The sequence below is a fragment of the Larimichthys crocea genome, chromosome XII (assembly GCF_000972845.2).
Source record: "Larimichthys crocea isolate SSNF chromosome XII, L_crocea_2.0, whole genome shotgun sequence".
Lineage (NCBI taxonomy): Eukaryota > Metazoa > Chordata > Actinopteri > Sciaenidae > Larimichthys > Larimichthys crocea.
Window position 1 is genome coordinate 12,437,052 of NC_040022.1, and position 15,936 is coordinate 12,452,987.

A 15,936-nucleotide genomic window follows, 5' to 3' on the forward strand; every position below is an offset into this window, starting at 1 on the left:
ATCAGTGGTTAAGACAGGTAAGGATCACAATGCTTGATGTAATTTCAGGCTTAAAGTGTAATGGCAAATTCTGAGATTTCTTTCCAAACACATTAAATATGTTGGAAAATAGTTGCTGAAAACATGTGAAAAGACGTTGAACGATATATTACTGAAATGTGGAGTTAGAGGTTCAAACAGTTTTTCACCAGTTTTCAGTCCAGGATTTTGTGGGCGGTCCTTTAAGGGTGGCTCGATGACACGCTGAGGCCACCCTGAGCATACCTCTGCACCCCTAGCAGAGAGATAGAGATGAATTCATCTCACTCAGAGTGTTTCAAAGTTAGTCATGTCATTTTCTGAACTCATCTGACACGTTTCAGTCGCTTCAAAATGGCTGCAATTTGGCTGGCTGGTTAATAACACTTTCTTTGGTCTGACAAACTCAGAACACACATTTATTCTGACTTACTGACTTTATGCAGACTTTAATGCTAAAATACAAGATTTGGCACAATGGAACAGTCACTCTTTGTCTAACTAACCATCCTAAACAGGCCTGGTAATTGGATGAACCACCTGTCTATCACAGGTGAAGTTCAACCAATCAGATTAATGAACCATGTGATGGAGTCAAACTTTTACTGGAGCAAAAACATCTTTTCCATTAAGAAAAGCCTTCAGTTCAATATGACTTAGGCTGGGAGCATCTATGTTAACCTCTTCAACAGCTGCCATTGTTGTTTTTTGAGAAAACTGTCTTCTTCTCACACTCGTCGTCACACACACACACCTAGCGTTAAACCATACGCATAGCTCATGACATAGCTGCCTATAGATCCTCATAGGATGCTGACTGGTTCGTGACGACAGTGCGCGGATCCAGGCCCATTAAAGCCTGTGGTAAGATGGGTTCTCACATGATCTCTTAACTTCCTGATCACACGAGCCAGCTGCCTCGCAAGGTTGGGAAGTAATCCCAGCAAAGAAATAACCCCTGTAAAACATCACCATTATCTAATTAATAAACAAAGCTGATTTTATTACAAAAAATTTAACAACGTAACATAAAATATATGTTATTGACACTGAAGTTGTTTTGAATTTTGATATAGTTTGAATAACTTTTGGATTCAGTCATTTCAGTGCTATATTTAATATATATTTACTGTTTGTATATAATGATTCTATGATGTATATGATGATGTATATATATTGTAGTTATCCTTGCTTTGACACTGTAGCTAGCAATAAAGCAGTTTTGCAAGTTTTCATTTGCTTGGAAATCATATAGGCCGTATGCTTGCAGTTCTAGTGGTTGATTGAATTGAATACAATTTTATTTATATAGTGCCATATCATAACACAAGTTATCTCATGACACTTTTCATACGGAGCAGGTCTAGACCATACTGTTTATAATATTATAGACCAACAGTTCCAACATGAACAAGCACTTGGCGGAAAAACTTCCTGTTAAGTCATGAGAGCAGACCAGTACAAGGCAACATCTAACTAGGCTAACAATTTAGCAAGCTGCAGGAAATGCAATGGCATGATAAAAAGATGACACCATTGGGAATAGCAGCATTTTCCTCAGACATGTCAGTAAACATGTTCTGAGGTTGTGCATACCACAAAAGAGGGGTGCTCATGAACAGGTAACCATTAGTTACACACTGGCCTTCACTGACCACACCTTCACGATCCTCTTAGTTTGGATTCACCTGTTAGGGCGGGACAACTTACCATCATTCCTATTGGTTCATAGAGTTTTATGACATCACGTCATCCCTGGCCTAGCTCCACTCAGCTTCAGCCTGCCTTTGTAAACACCTGTGTGAGCGTGCAGGACCTTTAATATTTACAACCACAGACGACAACAACAGATCACACATACTTCAAAATATTAAGACACAGGAGTGGCCATGGACTGATATCTAAAAAAACAAGAACATATATTACAAAATCCACTGCTACTCTGTCCCTGATTTAATAAATGAATAAATAAATTCAGAAAGCCCTCCAACTATTATGTAAATCAGGGTTGTTTCGACGGTTCCAGTTCACCGTGCTCTTCTCTTGGCAAAAAGACAGAATACATTTTAACGGGTCACAATGTGAGATATTTAAAATTCACATTTCAGATTCATTATAATCTATTCTCAACATAACCTTAGGGTCAGTTCTGTCTAGTAACAATGTATTTACACAACTCAATGTCCAAATCTAATTAGAGATATAATATAATAGATAAATTGCTGTTCTAACTGGTGTTAATGAATCAGATTTAGATCCTATAGGATTCAGAGATGTGGACTGACTTGGACTGTCAGTAAAGTTCCTCACTGATGATCATCGGTATTGTCATCATAATGGACTTTTTTTTTTTTTGATTGGGAAGAAATTAGGAAAAAGGTTTCAAGGTTTATTTCTTGTCACTTGCATGCTTACACATGAAACAAAACGAGTACTCAGGACCAGTGATGTACACAAATGAATAGTGTAAAACACTATATGATAACAACTTCTAGAATGAATAGTAATAATAAGTGATAATTGGTATTAATGTGTTTGTTGTTGTTGTCTGACTCTCAGTAAATGGCAGTTTATAAGATTTTATTTTCATATTGACAAGAAATTAAGACATAAATAAGCTCTTGTACAGCCATTTTGACATGAAGTAGAAGGGTCAACCAGGTATTTCCAATGATACTAATTAAGGTCTCATTCCATTTAGTGCAGCAGAGACTTTGCAGTGAGCCAACACGCACCACAGCAGCACCCTGACTCTGTCTGACCTGAATGGAACGGAGCCTTAATTAGTATCATTGGTAACACCTGTGTATCTAATATTTCATGTCAAAATGACTGCTGTGACAAAGGTGTGGTATTAATTGTCATATTTTTTTGAACAGGTTATATAAATCGGGCAATAAATAACACATTATTAGCATTATTTTGAGCTGTGTAATGTTAAAAAAAAATCAAACTAATAAAGAAAAGACGTCACGAATATCTTAAAAGCAGCTCTGGCTGTATATGTTTAGACAGATATTTACAGGAGTATTGTTCTTACCAGTCAGACCTTAAATTGTTATCCATACACTGTGATGTTATGAATATTGTAGATGATGTTGCAGATATGTAAACACAGTTATTATTCAGTGTTCTTCGTGTTAAAGCAGCCTGCCCGCCACAGTCGCGCGGAGGGCAGCGCGAGATCTCGTTGCCTCCCAGCGGAGCTCGCTCTCTTCTCGCCGCACCACCAACTTGTCACCAAAGATGGCGATTTGCTGAGCGCTCATGGATACACACATTTCTCGGCTAGCTGTTATCTCACCACGAACGCCAACTTTAAAAACAAACTGAGCGCCCCAGCGAGCGACTATTTCTCCGTTCGAAGCACACCTGACACGCCGTCAGCCGCCGCCATGCAGATCACGCTGAAGACGCTGCAGCAGCAGACGATCCAGATCGAGATAGACCCCGAACAAACGGTGAGTGTGCTACAGGCTAGCCTGCTAACTGTGGCTAACACGACTAGCTGCGGGGCATATGTTTGAAGTTTGCGCGTGGACCCCGACAGTTTTATTGAATATGGCCAATTAAAGAACAATTAGCGAAGTTTCAGCAGAGGCTGTCCGTTAACGGCGGGTTGACAGCCCGACGTGAAACGGCTGCTAAACACCGCGAAACCTCACTAGCGTACGTTAGCCTGCTAGCTAGCCGAATAGCCCGTTGACAAAGTCGTCGCCCCGCCGCTTGCAGACTGTTTTCTCACCGTTTACTTTGTGTCGCTGACAGCCTGCTGTCACTGCGTTTCACGTGAACCGGTACGAAGAGCCACAGCCTCTGTAATGAACCCCAAACTGCCCCCCCACTGCGCTGTGTTTGCTAATGCTAACGCTTATGACACTGCCAATTATGATTAGCCTCGTTGGTAACGCACCGAGAGGCTGGCTAAGTTTGTTAGCATGAGGCCAGCGTTGGGCTAACGTTACACTGTTACTCACAGTGGATATCACTCAGATGACTGCTCTCTTATGTACAGTGAGCAGCGTCCTGCTGTGTGACACACTGAGGCTGCATGTGAGTGACTGTTACTGTAACTTACTGACTTTTGCCAGTCAGCTATGAGCCCTCTCTGACAGTGTCATCACCCCCTCACTTTTATTTGCGCTGAAAGGCGCTCGGCTGCTGTGACTTGGAGGTCAGAGATCAAGGAGGCGAATGACAGACCTCCATGATATTAATGTGTAGAAGCATTGAAGTGCTAACATGTTGATGGTTATTGATTGTGATTTCTGTTTTTTTTTTAAATCAGGTGAAGGCCTTGAAAGAGAAGATAGAAGCAGAAAGAGGGAAAGACAACTTTCCCGTATCCGGGCAGAAGCTGATATACGCTGGAAAAATCCTGCAAGATGACACACCTATTAAAGACTACAAAATCGACGAGAAGAACTTTGTCGTTGTGATGGTGTCCAAGGTGAGGTCTTATTATCATACACATGATATCGGCTTCGATCGTAACTAATGTGTTGTCAGCAGTTAGGTTAGTTGGTTTGAATGTTCCACTGTGAAGTTTGGAGTCTAACAGCACCTTTTTTTTGAACTGGCAAAAGGCTAAGCCCGCAGCTGCCGCCTCGCCTCCAGCCTCAGAAGCCCCCAAACCCCCCGTACAGGACTCTGGCTCCACGTCAACAGCTGTCCCGGCCACAACCCCGGCTTCAGCCCCAGCCCCAGCCCCAGTCCCAGTCCCAACCCCAGCAGCTGTCCCCATTCCCTCCGAGGAGGCCAAAGAGGAGCCAAGTGCCGCAGCCACAGAACCACAACAGCCAGCCAGGTAGAACCTGTCCATACAGCATAGACTGTGATCCCAGCCATTTCTGACTATGGACACTATGGACTCTTAAAGCAGGACTGGGAAAATCAATAACTGATACTTCCATGAAGATAGACATTCATATACATTGATATCAGTATATTTATATAAATGTAAGTTTAAATCCAGAGCACCTCATTGTGGCTGGCACATGACATGTCCTTCTTTCTTCTTATTGAGTTAGTCAAACTACAATATGAAATCATAGGCTGTAAGCTGGTGCCTGAATACTCGAGCAAAGATTGGATTACCATGAAAGAAACTCAACTGTGTGACGGTTTAGATTTTGAAAAAGAGTGTCTGTGGATGTCATTTTCCAACCATTCATTGTTAGAAGTGACTTTTGTTGGTTATTAACATACCTGGAAATGTATATAGGTGTTAACACTAAATCTAATCATTATTTTAGGTCATTTGGAATATTCCATGAATGTAGCTGCTCTCACTGAATGCTTTGTTACATACATTTTAAAGATCCTCAGTGTACATTGAACCCTGGTAAAGTAAAGGGATGCATTCTTGTATGTTCGCTGTGTCCTAAAACTTTATTTCTTTGACGGGATCAGGAACAGTCATTATCGTATCACACGTGACATGTGGGGCTGAGCTAAAAGGCCGGCTCTATTACCCAGATATGCACCAACAGAGAAAAAGACACTGAGCATGAGTTGTCTGTTTTCTTCACTCTGTGAATCAGTGTTTTATTTCTTTAGTTTTATAGAACAGATGCTGAATGTCTAATCAGAGTTGTCAGATTGCTGCCTTGCTCTTCGCCTCATGTTGGTTGTAGGTTGTCTGACCTGTTCACCTTTTTGTGTTTTGCAGCACCAGTGGCGGGGGTCAGGGCTTGGATGCCTCCTCAGCACTCGGTAGGTAACAGAAGGCTTCCTGCCAGACTCCAGTCACACACTGTAAAAAAAACCCAGCTGAAACAGCTTCACTGCAGTCATTTGCATATTTACTCACCTCAAACATAAGCTGCTCAATTTTAGACAATTGACGGTTATTAGTGGGTTCACATCCCAACTGTGTGTGTGTGTATCTGAGGTTATAGATGCGGTGGCAGAAATGGTTACAGCTGTGAGTCAGGGACTTTTCAGGCTGCGGTGCAATACATACTGCTCCTATATTTAGGCTGTGACAAAAGTAAGCCGTTCCTTATTGTGGTGCTGCAGAGAGCGATGGGAATTCCCGTTTGGCCCACTCACAGGGTTAGGGTTATGCTCATCAGGAATGTGAACAAGAGGAGTCGGGCTGCTGTTGGTGCCCATTTTACCCATGTGTTGTTACTGTATGTATATTTAAAGTCTGGATTCAGGTCAAAGAGACGTCCCTCAGTGAACGTTTGAAGCTCTGTTCTACAGCAGGAATAATTAGAACGCTTATTTCCTGTTGATGTCATATGGAATGTGTAGAGTTAGTAACTGTGTGTGTGTGTCTGTGTGTGTGTGTTGTCTTTTCAGTGACTGGAGCTGAGTATGAGGCCATGCTGACAGAGATCATGTCTATGGGCTATGAAAGGGAGAGAGTGGTGGCTGCACTACGGGCCAGTTTCAACAACCCCCACAGAGCTGTGGAGTACCTCCTCACTGTGAGTCTCACACACACACACACACACCCACACACACACAGTGATATCATTCTTACCATCTGAAAAGCACCTCTCCTTTAACATGAAATGTGGACTGTCAATCTTCTATCTCCATGTATTCTAGTTCGACTTCTCCGTGCAGCAATAAAATCAAAATGAGTAATTTTTCCAACGTGCTCTGTAAATTAGGGTTTGTGTGTGTGCCGACCATCGTGTCAGTCTGCTGAAATAATCCACCTATCATTACATGGAAGCAGAGCCGGAGCTCTCCCTCTGAGCTCCAGCTGTCAGCGTTCAGCTCCGTCCGCTTGCTGCCTTTACGTAACACAGAGAAAGTCACATTTTTGGGAACAGGGTGGCTAAGGTGCTGGACATGATGTTAATCAGAGTGAGTCACACTGCTTCCTCATTTAGTTTAATCAGCGGTGACACCCTCTGTGATGATCTGACATGAGCACACCCTGTTCTTCAGACTGACAAAAGGTTTACTCTGCACGCCTGTGAGGGACGTTCACGTCATGCTGTGAGGAGTTTTAGTATATTAGTCTCCCCTCACTGATGTAAAAATATTACTGTCATGCCTCTAAAATGAATCCACGCCTGCCTCAAACTGAGTGTCAGAACCTTCATGGAATGCTGCTGCATTAGCCTGATTTAGTTTTGGCGAGGTTCATTGAATAAACTGGCAACTGAGTGTGTGTTATTCTGAGAATACTGAAAGCTTTTATGAGGCAGTTGTCTGTTCTGATTACACACTTTGACTGTCCTTGTAGAGTCAACCGATTTTAAAATGTAAAGGTGTATTCATAGTAAATGTATTGAGTTGCAATTCCGAGCTAATAATTATCAGATATTCAGTAATGTGACGCTACTTTTTATCTATATTATTCAGTAGCACTGCGTGTGAGTGTGTGATCGACAGTTGTATTGTTGTTTCCAGGGTATTCCCAGCAGCCCAGTCCAGGAGAGTAATCCCCCAGCACCGGCCCCCGCATCTGGACCCACAGAAGCTCCGGCATCTCTAGCAGAGGGTGAGGCACACAGCTCGCTCCGGTCCACCAAATAAATGCAGTCACCGTTCCTGTGTGTGTCTCTGCCTGCTTTGCGGGAAAAATCCAGCAGAGTATTGGTGTTCAGTTGCCCTAAAGCTCTCATAGCTTTAATACGAGGCCTCCACCAGACACTGTGAAGTGACTCATACAACCTTTAATTAACACAACACACACTTACAGATAACTACAGTAAATAACAGTCGTAGCACTCGTATGTAATTATGACTCATTAGTAACATAGGCATGTACAAATAACTTGAAATTGCATCGCTCAGCACAGATTGCGACCTCTTTCTTGAGTGGGTAAGGTGTTTATGAGGACTGCAACCATTAGTCAATTCATTGATTGGTCAATCCAAAATATGTAATTATTATATCAGTGAGTGAGTTTGCTATTTTATTGTAAACTGAATCTTTTGATGTCATGAGATGTCAGTGCTCTATTTTATTTTCTGTTTTATATAAATGGGCTGCACTTCCAACCACTGAGTGCTGTTACGCTACATATGTCATTCACACAGCGATAGTGCAGCCTTCAGGAGAGGCCAGGCACATGACACACAGGCTGGAGTACCTGGGGATCAAAGCGCCAATCATCTGCTTAGTGGACGACCCACTCTACCTCCTGAGCCACCAATAATTAATCAAGGAAATAATGAGCAGATGAATCAATAATCACCCCTCCTGACTGACCATATATTCTATATAGTGCACAAGCTCATTACAATAGAGGGAAAAGCTTTAATATCTCGTTTTAGATAAAAATGCACATTATTGGTATTGATAAAACTGAAAGTTCCTGATTTGTTTGTGGTTATGAATGCTGCATTAATGCTGTATGTGTGTAGGAGAGAACCCACTTGCATTCCTGCGGACCCAGCCTCAGTTTCTGCACATGAGACAGGCCATCCAGCAGAACCCTGCTCTGCTACCAGCGCTCCTCCAGCAACTAGGCCGAGAGAATCCTCAACTTCTTCAGGTAACACACTGTGTCCTCACACACTGTGTTGTGTGTGATTCATGTTCCTGCTGCTCGTCTCTATTAAAGGCAACATTATGCAACTATTAAAATAACAGCTAAAAATCTGTTTGATGCTACGCTGACTTGTAATGGTGCCTCTGTTCTCACACTGTGAGTCAAGTTGTTGGTTTGAAAGAAGTGCATATTTTCTACAGAAAATGTTTCCTGGTGGACAAAGTTTTACTCGTTACCAAGACAACGGTAATCACCACAAACTGGAACTTAGCTGCCATTAGCTAATGAGCTTAGTTAGCAGTGCTGCTAGGGCGCGGTGTTTGGGAGAGTGACGGTGTTGACACTGATAGGAGGAGGTTTTCAGGGCTAGGGCAGGTAGGAATGCTGGCAGGGAATGATGCCAGAACCAGAACCAAGCGAGCAGGAAACATACCTGGGCTCAGCAGCCTCTGTGGACACAATGACGAAGGCGAAAAGACCGAGGAGAATGTTGAAGAGGAAGCTAAGAAGAGAAAAGGAGAGAGTGAGCGAGCAAGAAGTCGCCGGACAAGAGTAAATGTGGGACTGACTTTTAGTGGTTGGTGAGAGCTTGGTGAAATAAAAGCTGGGCTTTTTAGTAAATTTTTGATGACAAGTAATGTAATCAAAACAAACAGACGTGTACAGATTGTTGCATCATGTTGCTTTAATGAAGCCGGGCTGCACACTCAGTTTGATCCACTCAAACAAATCCCTTCCTTCACATCTGGGTTTCTTCCTCCTCCAGCAAATCAGTCAGCATCAGGAGCTGTTCATCCAGATGTTGAACGAGCCGGTGGGAGAGGGGGCAGACCCGCCAGAGGTTGGAGAGATGGGGGCAGCAGGGGACGAGGGTGCACCCGTTAACTACATCCAGGTTACACCTCAGGAGAAGGAAGCCATCGAAAGGGTGTGTGATGAATAGATGTTTGCATATTTTAAGTATATGTATTATAGTCTCTTATTTTCTGTTATTTCTTATAATTGAGTAATGTCTTCCCCTCCCCCTCCAGTTAAAAGCGTTGGGTTTCCCTGAGGCTCTGGTGATCCAGGCCTACTTTGCCTGCGAGAAGAACGAGAACCTGGCAGCCAACTTTCTCCTCAACCAGGGACTGGAAGATGACTGAACAGCAGAAGATCACTGCCTTCCTGCTCCTCCCTCCTACACCCCCTCCCCTCTTCAAGCTCAGCATAAAGACTGCACCCCCCAATTTACTGTACAGCTACCAACCTCAGCTCAACCCAACAGGAGGGGAGGGGGAGAGAGGAGGAGAGGGGAGGGGAGAGGAGAGGCAGCAGGGGTGGGGTGGGTTGGGTGGTGTGGGTGGGGACGGGACGGGATGGGGTGGGGTGGGGTGGGGTGGGGTGGGACGACGGGGTGGGCTTAGGTCATGGCGGGGGAACACGCTTGAAGTACACAAAGTGGAGGGTGTGTGCAGGAAGGTCAGACTTGGGTGGATGTGGAGGTGTGGAAGAATGATGAAATCCACGTGAATTCCAATGGAATGTGTGGGCTTTGTCTAGGGGAGATCTATAATTTGATTTTAGACGCGCTTTGTGAACATTAGGGAGGGAGGTGGGGGGAGGGCGGGGCTGAAGGGGTTTTGCGATGAGAGCGAGTGCTTGTGTGTGAGTACATGTCTGTGTGCCTGTGCAGATGGATGCGATACAGTTAAGCTGATACAGTAATCAATTTGCATTCTCTAAGTTTGTTCATGCTGTAGCGGGATGGTATGGAAGCACATTCTCCTCACTGCACTTCAACCACATTATCAGTGTGTGTAACTGCTTGTATGTACCTCTGTAAGCCTCATGTACGTACGTCCAAGAATGAAATTGGCGCAGATAGACTGTACCGCGCTGCCCTTTGTATGTGTCCTGACATGATGTTTGCGGGTGTGGGGGGGGGGGTCTATCAGTCTGTTTGGGGAGAAAAAAAACGGGAACTAAACTGACAAATAAGTCTGTGTTTATTCTGTTCACTTTGTACCCTCGCCTGTCTCCACGGTGGCTGCACACATTTCAGCCAATCAGAGTCCCTGCAAATGCTGTGCCTGCCTCTTTTCAGTTACTCAAATGTCAAGGTATTTTGTCTGTGCTTGAGAGCTTCTGGTGCTAATTAACACTACCATGCAACTTAACCTTTTTTTAACATCTGCTATTACCATTTATAAACCCCAACAGAGAGAGGAACTGGAGCCACTGCTCAGTACGTTAACTAGTTGTCCTTCATATAACGGGAACCTTTTTCTATGAAGACACACTCCACTGTTGCCTCTTTAGGATCTGAAAATCCCAAACTAAAATGATGACATGCCCTCGCTCTGAAGTGTTATATGCAAATGGTTTGCACATGAATGAGTGCACTGCTCGCTGAGGTGAGTGTGTGATTGAGTCATCAGGACCATGCAACTACCCTTCCTTTTCGTCTCTTCTGAACAGGTCCCGAAAGTGATCTAAGCATTAAGAATAAACATCTTTATAGTTCCATGATACATATATTGTACTAACATGTCCCAGATGTGTAGAAAAGCTTTGTAATGTTGCTTTCAGACATTCAAAGAAACTTCAGGGAAAGAACCAGGAACCAGATCCATCTAGAACATGCTGTACTTTTATCTCCCCAAGCTGGGAACTGTAGTTTAAAATCATTCAGCTTGAGTTCTGATAAATCTTACAATACATTGTGAATAAAAGAAAATCACACTACATTCACTTTCTGGGTGTCTAAATCTGCTGACACTGTGCTGCCCACACAGGCACAACTTCAAATAAGAAGTCAGGACGTGATAGTTGAAGTGATGTCATTGGATTACTGAACGAGCCTCCTGCTACAGACCCTGGTACCTTTAAATGGGAACCTCTATGAAGTCACTTAAGTCAGTCACATGACCACAAAGAGGCAAAATAACATGGCTGTCATAGTACAGGGGTACAGATAGCATCCAATTATTATTGATAGTCATATTCTAATATTTGAGGTTGTTTAGTAATTATGTTGATTACATCATCTAACCATTAATAATGATTGATAATACACCTGATTATTTCAAAGAACCAGAACTTTTAGTTCACAAAGTGGTGCTCATTTTACAAATGTGCCCCCTTCTCACTGTCCATGTGTTTCTAAACCCGCTCCCGAGTCTAAGAGATGTTTTCTATAATTAGAATGAAGACAACAAATACAGGAGATCACACAGAGGGTAAGAATACCTGTGAGGGTCACATTTATTCTATCATCACTTTCACAGTGTATGTGCAGATCCACTGCAGATGACCTCATGTCATTCTGTTTGTTTTCACTGCAAAGGTTCTTCATTAATGAGTCCATGAACACACATTAACTGTCTCCATTCTCATTATGTGTGAAGGTGGTCTTCCCTGATAACTCCTACAGTGTCACATGATCTCAGAATATGCTGTACTATATTAAATATCAGCAGTCTTTCAGACTCTTTGTGCCTCGTTAGCAGGAACATCATGCACCTCGCTCTCACCAAATACTCTCCAGGACATCCAGCCTTTCTGTTCCAGCGTGTAACGGAGAAGAAGCAGTAAACACCCGAGGTCACCACATTTACACCTGCTGGAGTTTCCGGTTGACCTTATCTGTGAGTCCAGACTGCTGGAGGGAAACATTTGCTAACAACTGTTTGCATGATAACTCCACATGTAATGCCAAAATCCATCAATAAGCAGATGGAACTGAAGGAGTCATGCAATGAAATGAAACACTCCAACTCCAAACCTGTCACCCGACTGGTTCCTATTGGCTATCAAATGTAGCCAGTGTAATCCCATGTGCTCACCTCTGCAGCCCTAAAGTTGTCAGAAATGAATTGTGTTTGGAACAATGATTCATTTATGTCTCTATGGAGACATAAGATATAAATACTGGAGATATAAATATCTATTTAATATGAATCTAAATATATTCTCATATTAATAAACAGACTTTTACATGATGATAACCACAATGACTGAGGGAGATAAAGAGGGTCACTCTTGAGGCTGTGAAGTTAATTATTAGCCACAACCCAACAGTAAAACGCTTTTTACACTTTGATGCATCAACGTTAACAACCTAATAATGTGACATATGATAATATAACAGTCATGGCAGGCATATTTCTGCAGAATGACTTTCACTTTTAATATCTGATGTACTTTTACTTAAGCTTAATGCAGGTTTTTCCTTGCCACTGTTACCAAGTGCTTGCTCATGGTGGGAATTGTTGAGTCTGTAGATCATATTATACAGTACAGTCCAGACCTGCTCTATGGAAAGTTATCATGAGATAACTTCTGTTATGATTTGGTGCTATAGAAATAAAATAGTAAATGATTGACTTGTATTGGTCAGGTGTGTGTACAAGGAATGTGACTCTTTGAGTATTTTCCCATTGTGGCGTTGGTCCTTTTACCAAAGCCTGAGTACACCACTGCCCTGGACCCGTGTTCCAGAGACAGCTGCAATGACACAGTAATCAATAATCACAGTCGATAGGCAGGATACAGTCAAGAACATCCTTTTATTCAATCAAGTAAAGGGGTTGCTCTTTTCAAACTGTTTTTTATTATTATTATGGAAAAGAAACTGTAATTAACACATGCATTTCACCATGGGCTCTGGGGGGTGTGCCTGAGGATGAGACGCTGCTCTGAGGGAGGAGGAGGCGGAGGAGGAGGAGCACTCAAAGCAAGAGGTGTGTGTTTACAGGTCAGAGGTGAGGGGTTAGGCCGGCCTGGGGGGGCTCAGTCTACACATGAATAAACGCGGCCCAGCATCCTACAAAACGTGTTAAAAACCAACAAAGGAAAAAATAAATGGGCGGACGGTTCAGCCACAGGGTCCGACTGGGCTCTTTGAACGGTGCAGGGGGGCAGATACCGTGGACACCTTTCCCTCAACAACACACACACACTCACACACACACTCATACACACTCACTCTGCTCCCTGTAACCTGTTCATCTCTGATATGGCTTCTCAACTGTGGCGCTTTCACTTGTCAAGGCTTGATCAATAATACTGCTGCTGGCTTCATTTGCTTGAAGAAAATAAAAAGTTGCATATATATCTTTTATTATTTTTTTTTTTTGCAGGACAAAAATCTGTAATCACTTGATTTTGCTGGTGGAATTTCAAAAGGTGCCGTCTCTATCAGTCACCAAAGTCTTAGTAGTTTTGAACAGCTTTTTGGAACCATATCACTTTGGTCAACGTGTTTGATTTAGAATGGCGGTGAATCAATAAATGTGTAACATCTCCTATGGTTGTGCTAAATCGGAGCCTTTCAGTCACCGTGCTGTGGAACCAGTCCGCTTATAAGGTGCTTCGAGTCATTTTTCAGTTCTATTTTTTTCCGTTTTTTATGTTTTTATTTTAAATAGCTGGTCTCATTCAACCACTAGAAAGGTGCATAATTGAAGGTCTCAACACAGCATATTCCTGCTGCCTAAGATATGCAGTAACAATGACAAAAAAAAAAAAGGAATCAAAAAGCAAATCCAAATTCAATTATAAAAAAATAAATAGATAGAAACAAGGATTACAAACAAACCTGCCTAAACTAGCAGTCCTACTGGTCATCTCCCTCGCCTGAGCCCAAAACCAAAAAATAGTTCCCATGAGTGCTTTTCTCCCTCTGCCGGGGTTGATTTGTCGTTGACTTCTCCCCCGGGATTGAAGGGGAGGAAGACAGATATCTTTGCCCAGACCCGGGCCCCTGTCCTCAGCACAGCCCAGAGCCCCGTGGTGTAACTTGTTCACTTACATTAGCTGTTGAATGGAGAAGCTGAAGAAGATGGGTATGGTAATACAATGTGAAGCGTACAGACAAGAATAACATGTGAGCTAACTGCATTCTGCTCAGACAAAGACAAGAATAACATGTGAGCTAACTGCATTCTGCTCAGACAAAAAAATCTTTGCGTATTCTTTTTTTTTGTTTTTTTTTGTTTGTTTTTTTGTGTGTTTTTTTTTTTGAAACCCCGCCGTTCAGAGAAAGGGGAGAGAAAGGAGAAAAGGGGGAGGAGAGGAGGAGGAGGGGGGGTTACGGGCTACAGACTACTCCAGTGTCCAAGATAGACAGAAGACAAGATACAGAGGAAGAGAAGCAAGACAGAAAATATCCTTTTTTTTTTTGGGCTTTTTTTTTTTACGCTTTTCTTAATTATTCAACAATAAAAAGAGGAACTAAATCACACCAATTTCCTTTAGTACTATGTATATCTGTTTAAAAAGCTTGAAGAAGAGGAAGAGAAAGATATAGAAGTATGAAGGAGGGGACTTTTTTTTTCTTTTGAGATGGGCACTCAGGATTACAAGATGGAATCTGTGAACAAAAGGCACTTTTTAGGGACAACCTTTAAGATGCTCTGAGTCTATAACACTACTACATCACCAAACAAATATTTAATCATTTACAGTGGGAGATTCAGGGCGGGCAGGTTGGTAGGTGGGTGTTTGGGGGGGGTGGTGGTGGTGGGGGGGTGGGGAGGGGGGGGTGGGGGGGGGGGTTCACTCCAATTGATGACAGCAGACCAGCTGAGCAAGACAGAGGCCACTAATTCCCTCTCGCTGAACCAACTTAGACGTTTTTTAGGCGGGAATCCGTAACTTGTGCATCTCCCAAATCGGGGAAGATCTTGTCTTTGTCCCACATTACTGGATACAAGATGATACAGTCTGGAACGAGGATGTTCTCTGTTCCCATGACTGCTCCTCTGCTATGGTGTAAAGGTTGGGGGGGGAAAAATGCCTTTTGTCACGACAACCTTTTCATACAATGAACCCCTCCCCCCTCGGTAAATACAAAAAGAGAAATAGAATAATGCATGTTTTCCTAAAATTTGCTTTTATGATAACACTTAATTTTTGTTTATTATTATTTATGTATAATAGAGATTGAATGTACTTTATTCTTTACGAAAGCACCAGTTTTCATAGTGATATATATTTTATGAGTTGCAAAATTGTTCCTTCAGCCCTCCCACATTCTGAAAACAAATGGTTAGAAATGAAGTTTTTTTTTTCTTAAAAAAAAGAGATAAAAGGAAAAAAAACAACAACTTACTTACAAAGACTGGGATTTTTTTTTATCTCCGCCCTCGTATTTAGAGTCCCAGAGCACGTGGACTTGAAAAATAACCAAAAAAATGAAATGAAAGAAAAAAAAAATCGAGGGTTTTCCCTCTTTTTCTCGTGACACCCTCAAACAATCGCTAACAAACAAACACAATTCCTCTACCAAGGCATTGCACATGGCTCAATCAACATACATCATTTAGTTTCAAGAACAATACTTCCCATCAAAACAAGAAAGAAAACAACAAAACCTAATCTGTTCTTTTTTTTGTTTGTTTTTTTAAATCCTCAACTACATTATCATCACTGTCTATGTGTCTATTGTTGTTTGCCGTGGATTTTTCTT

The 15,936-nt window shown here is 42.4% G+C and overlaps 1 protein-coding gene and 1 long non-coding RNA gene across 4 annotated transcripts in view; one reads left to right on the plus strand and one right to left on the minus strand.

The window, feature by feature from the left end:
• The window catches only part of LOC113747106 (uncharacterized), a 42,360-nt gene extending 39,186 nt beyond the window's left edge, over positions 1-3,174 (minus strand). For both annotated transcript variants that reach the window (XR_003463347.1, XR_003463346.1), the window contains exons 1-2: positions 3,059-3,174; positions 1,729-1,815 (exon numbers count right to left, since the gene is read on the minus strand). This is a non-coding gene — a long non-coding RNA (uncharacterized LOC113747106). The remainder of the gene's footprint in view (positions 1-1,728; positions 1,816-3,058) is intronic.
• rad23aa (RAD23 homolog A, nucleotide excision repair protein a) lies at positions 2,820-9,807 on the plus strand. Of its 2 annotated transcripts, XM_027285437.1 has the most exons (10): positions 2,820-2,864; positions 3,168-3,479; positions 4,307-4,468; positions 4,605-4,825; positions 5,690-5,733; positions 6,328-6,455; positions 7,396-7,486; positions 8,356-8,486; positions 9,250-9,411; positions 9,515-9,807. In XM_027285437.1, the coding sequence occupies exons 1-10, from the start codon at positions 2,847-2,849 to the stop codon at positions 9,626-9,628; spliced, it is 1,383 nt and encodes a 460-aa protein (XP_027141238.1). In that variant the 5' UTR covers positions 2,820-2,846; the 3' UTR covers positions 9,629-9,807. The 2 variants fall into 2 exon arrangements, with proteins under 2 accessions (XP_027141238.1, XP_010741704.2); XM_010743402.3 differs by lacking the exon at positions 2,820-2,864 and having other exon boundaries at positions 3,101-3,479.
• The last annotated feature ends 6,129 nt before the right edge of the window (positions 9,808-15,936 follow it).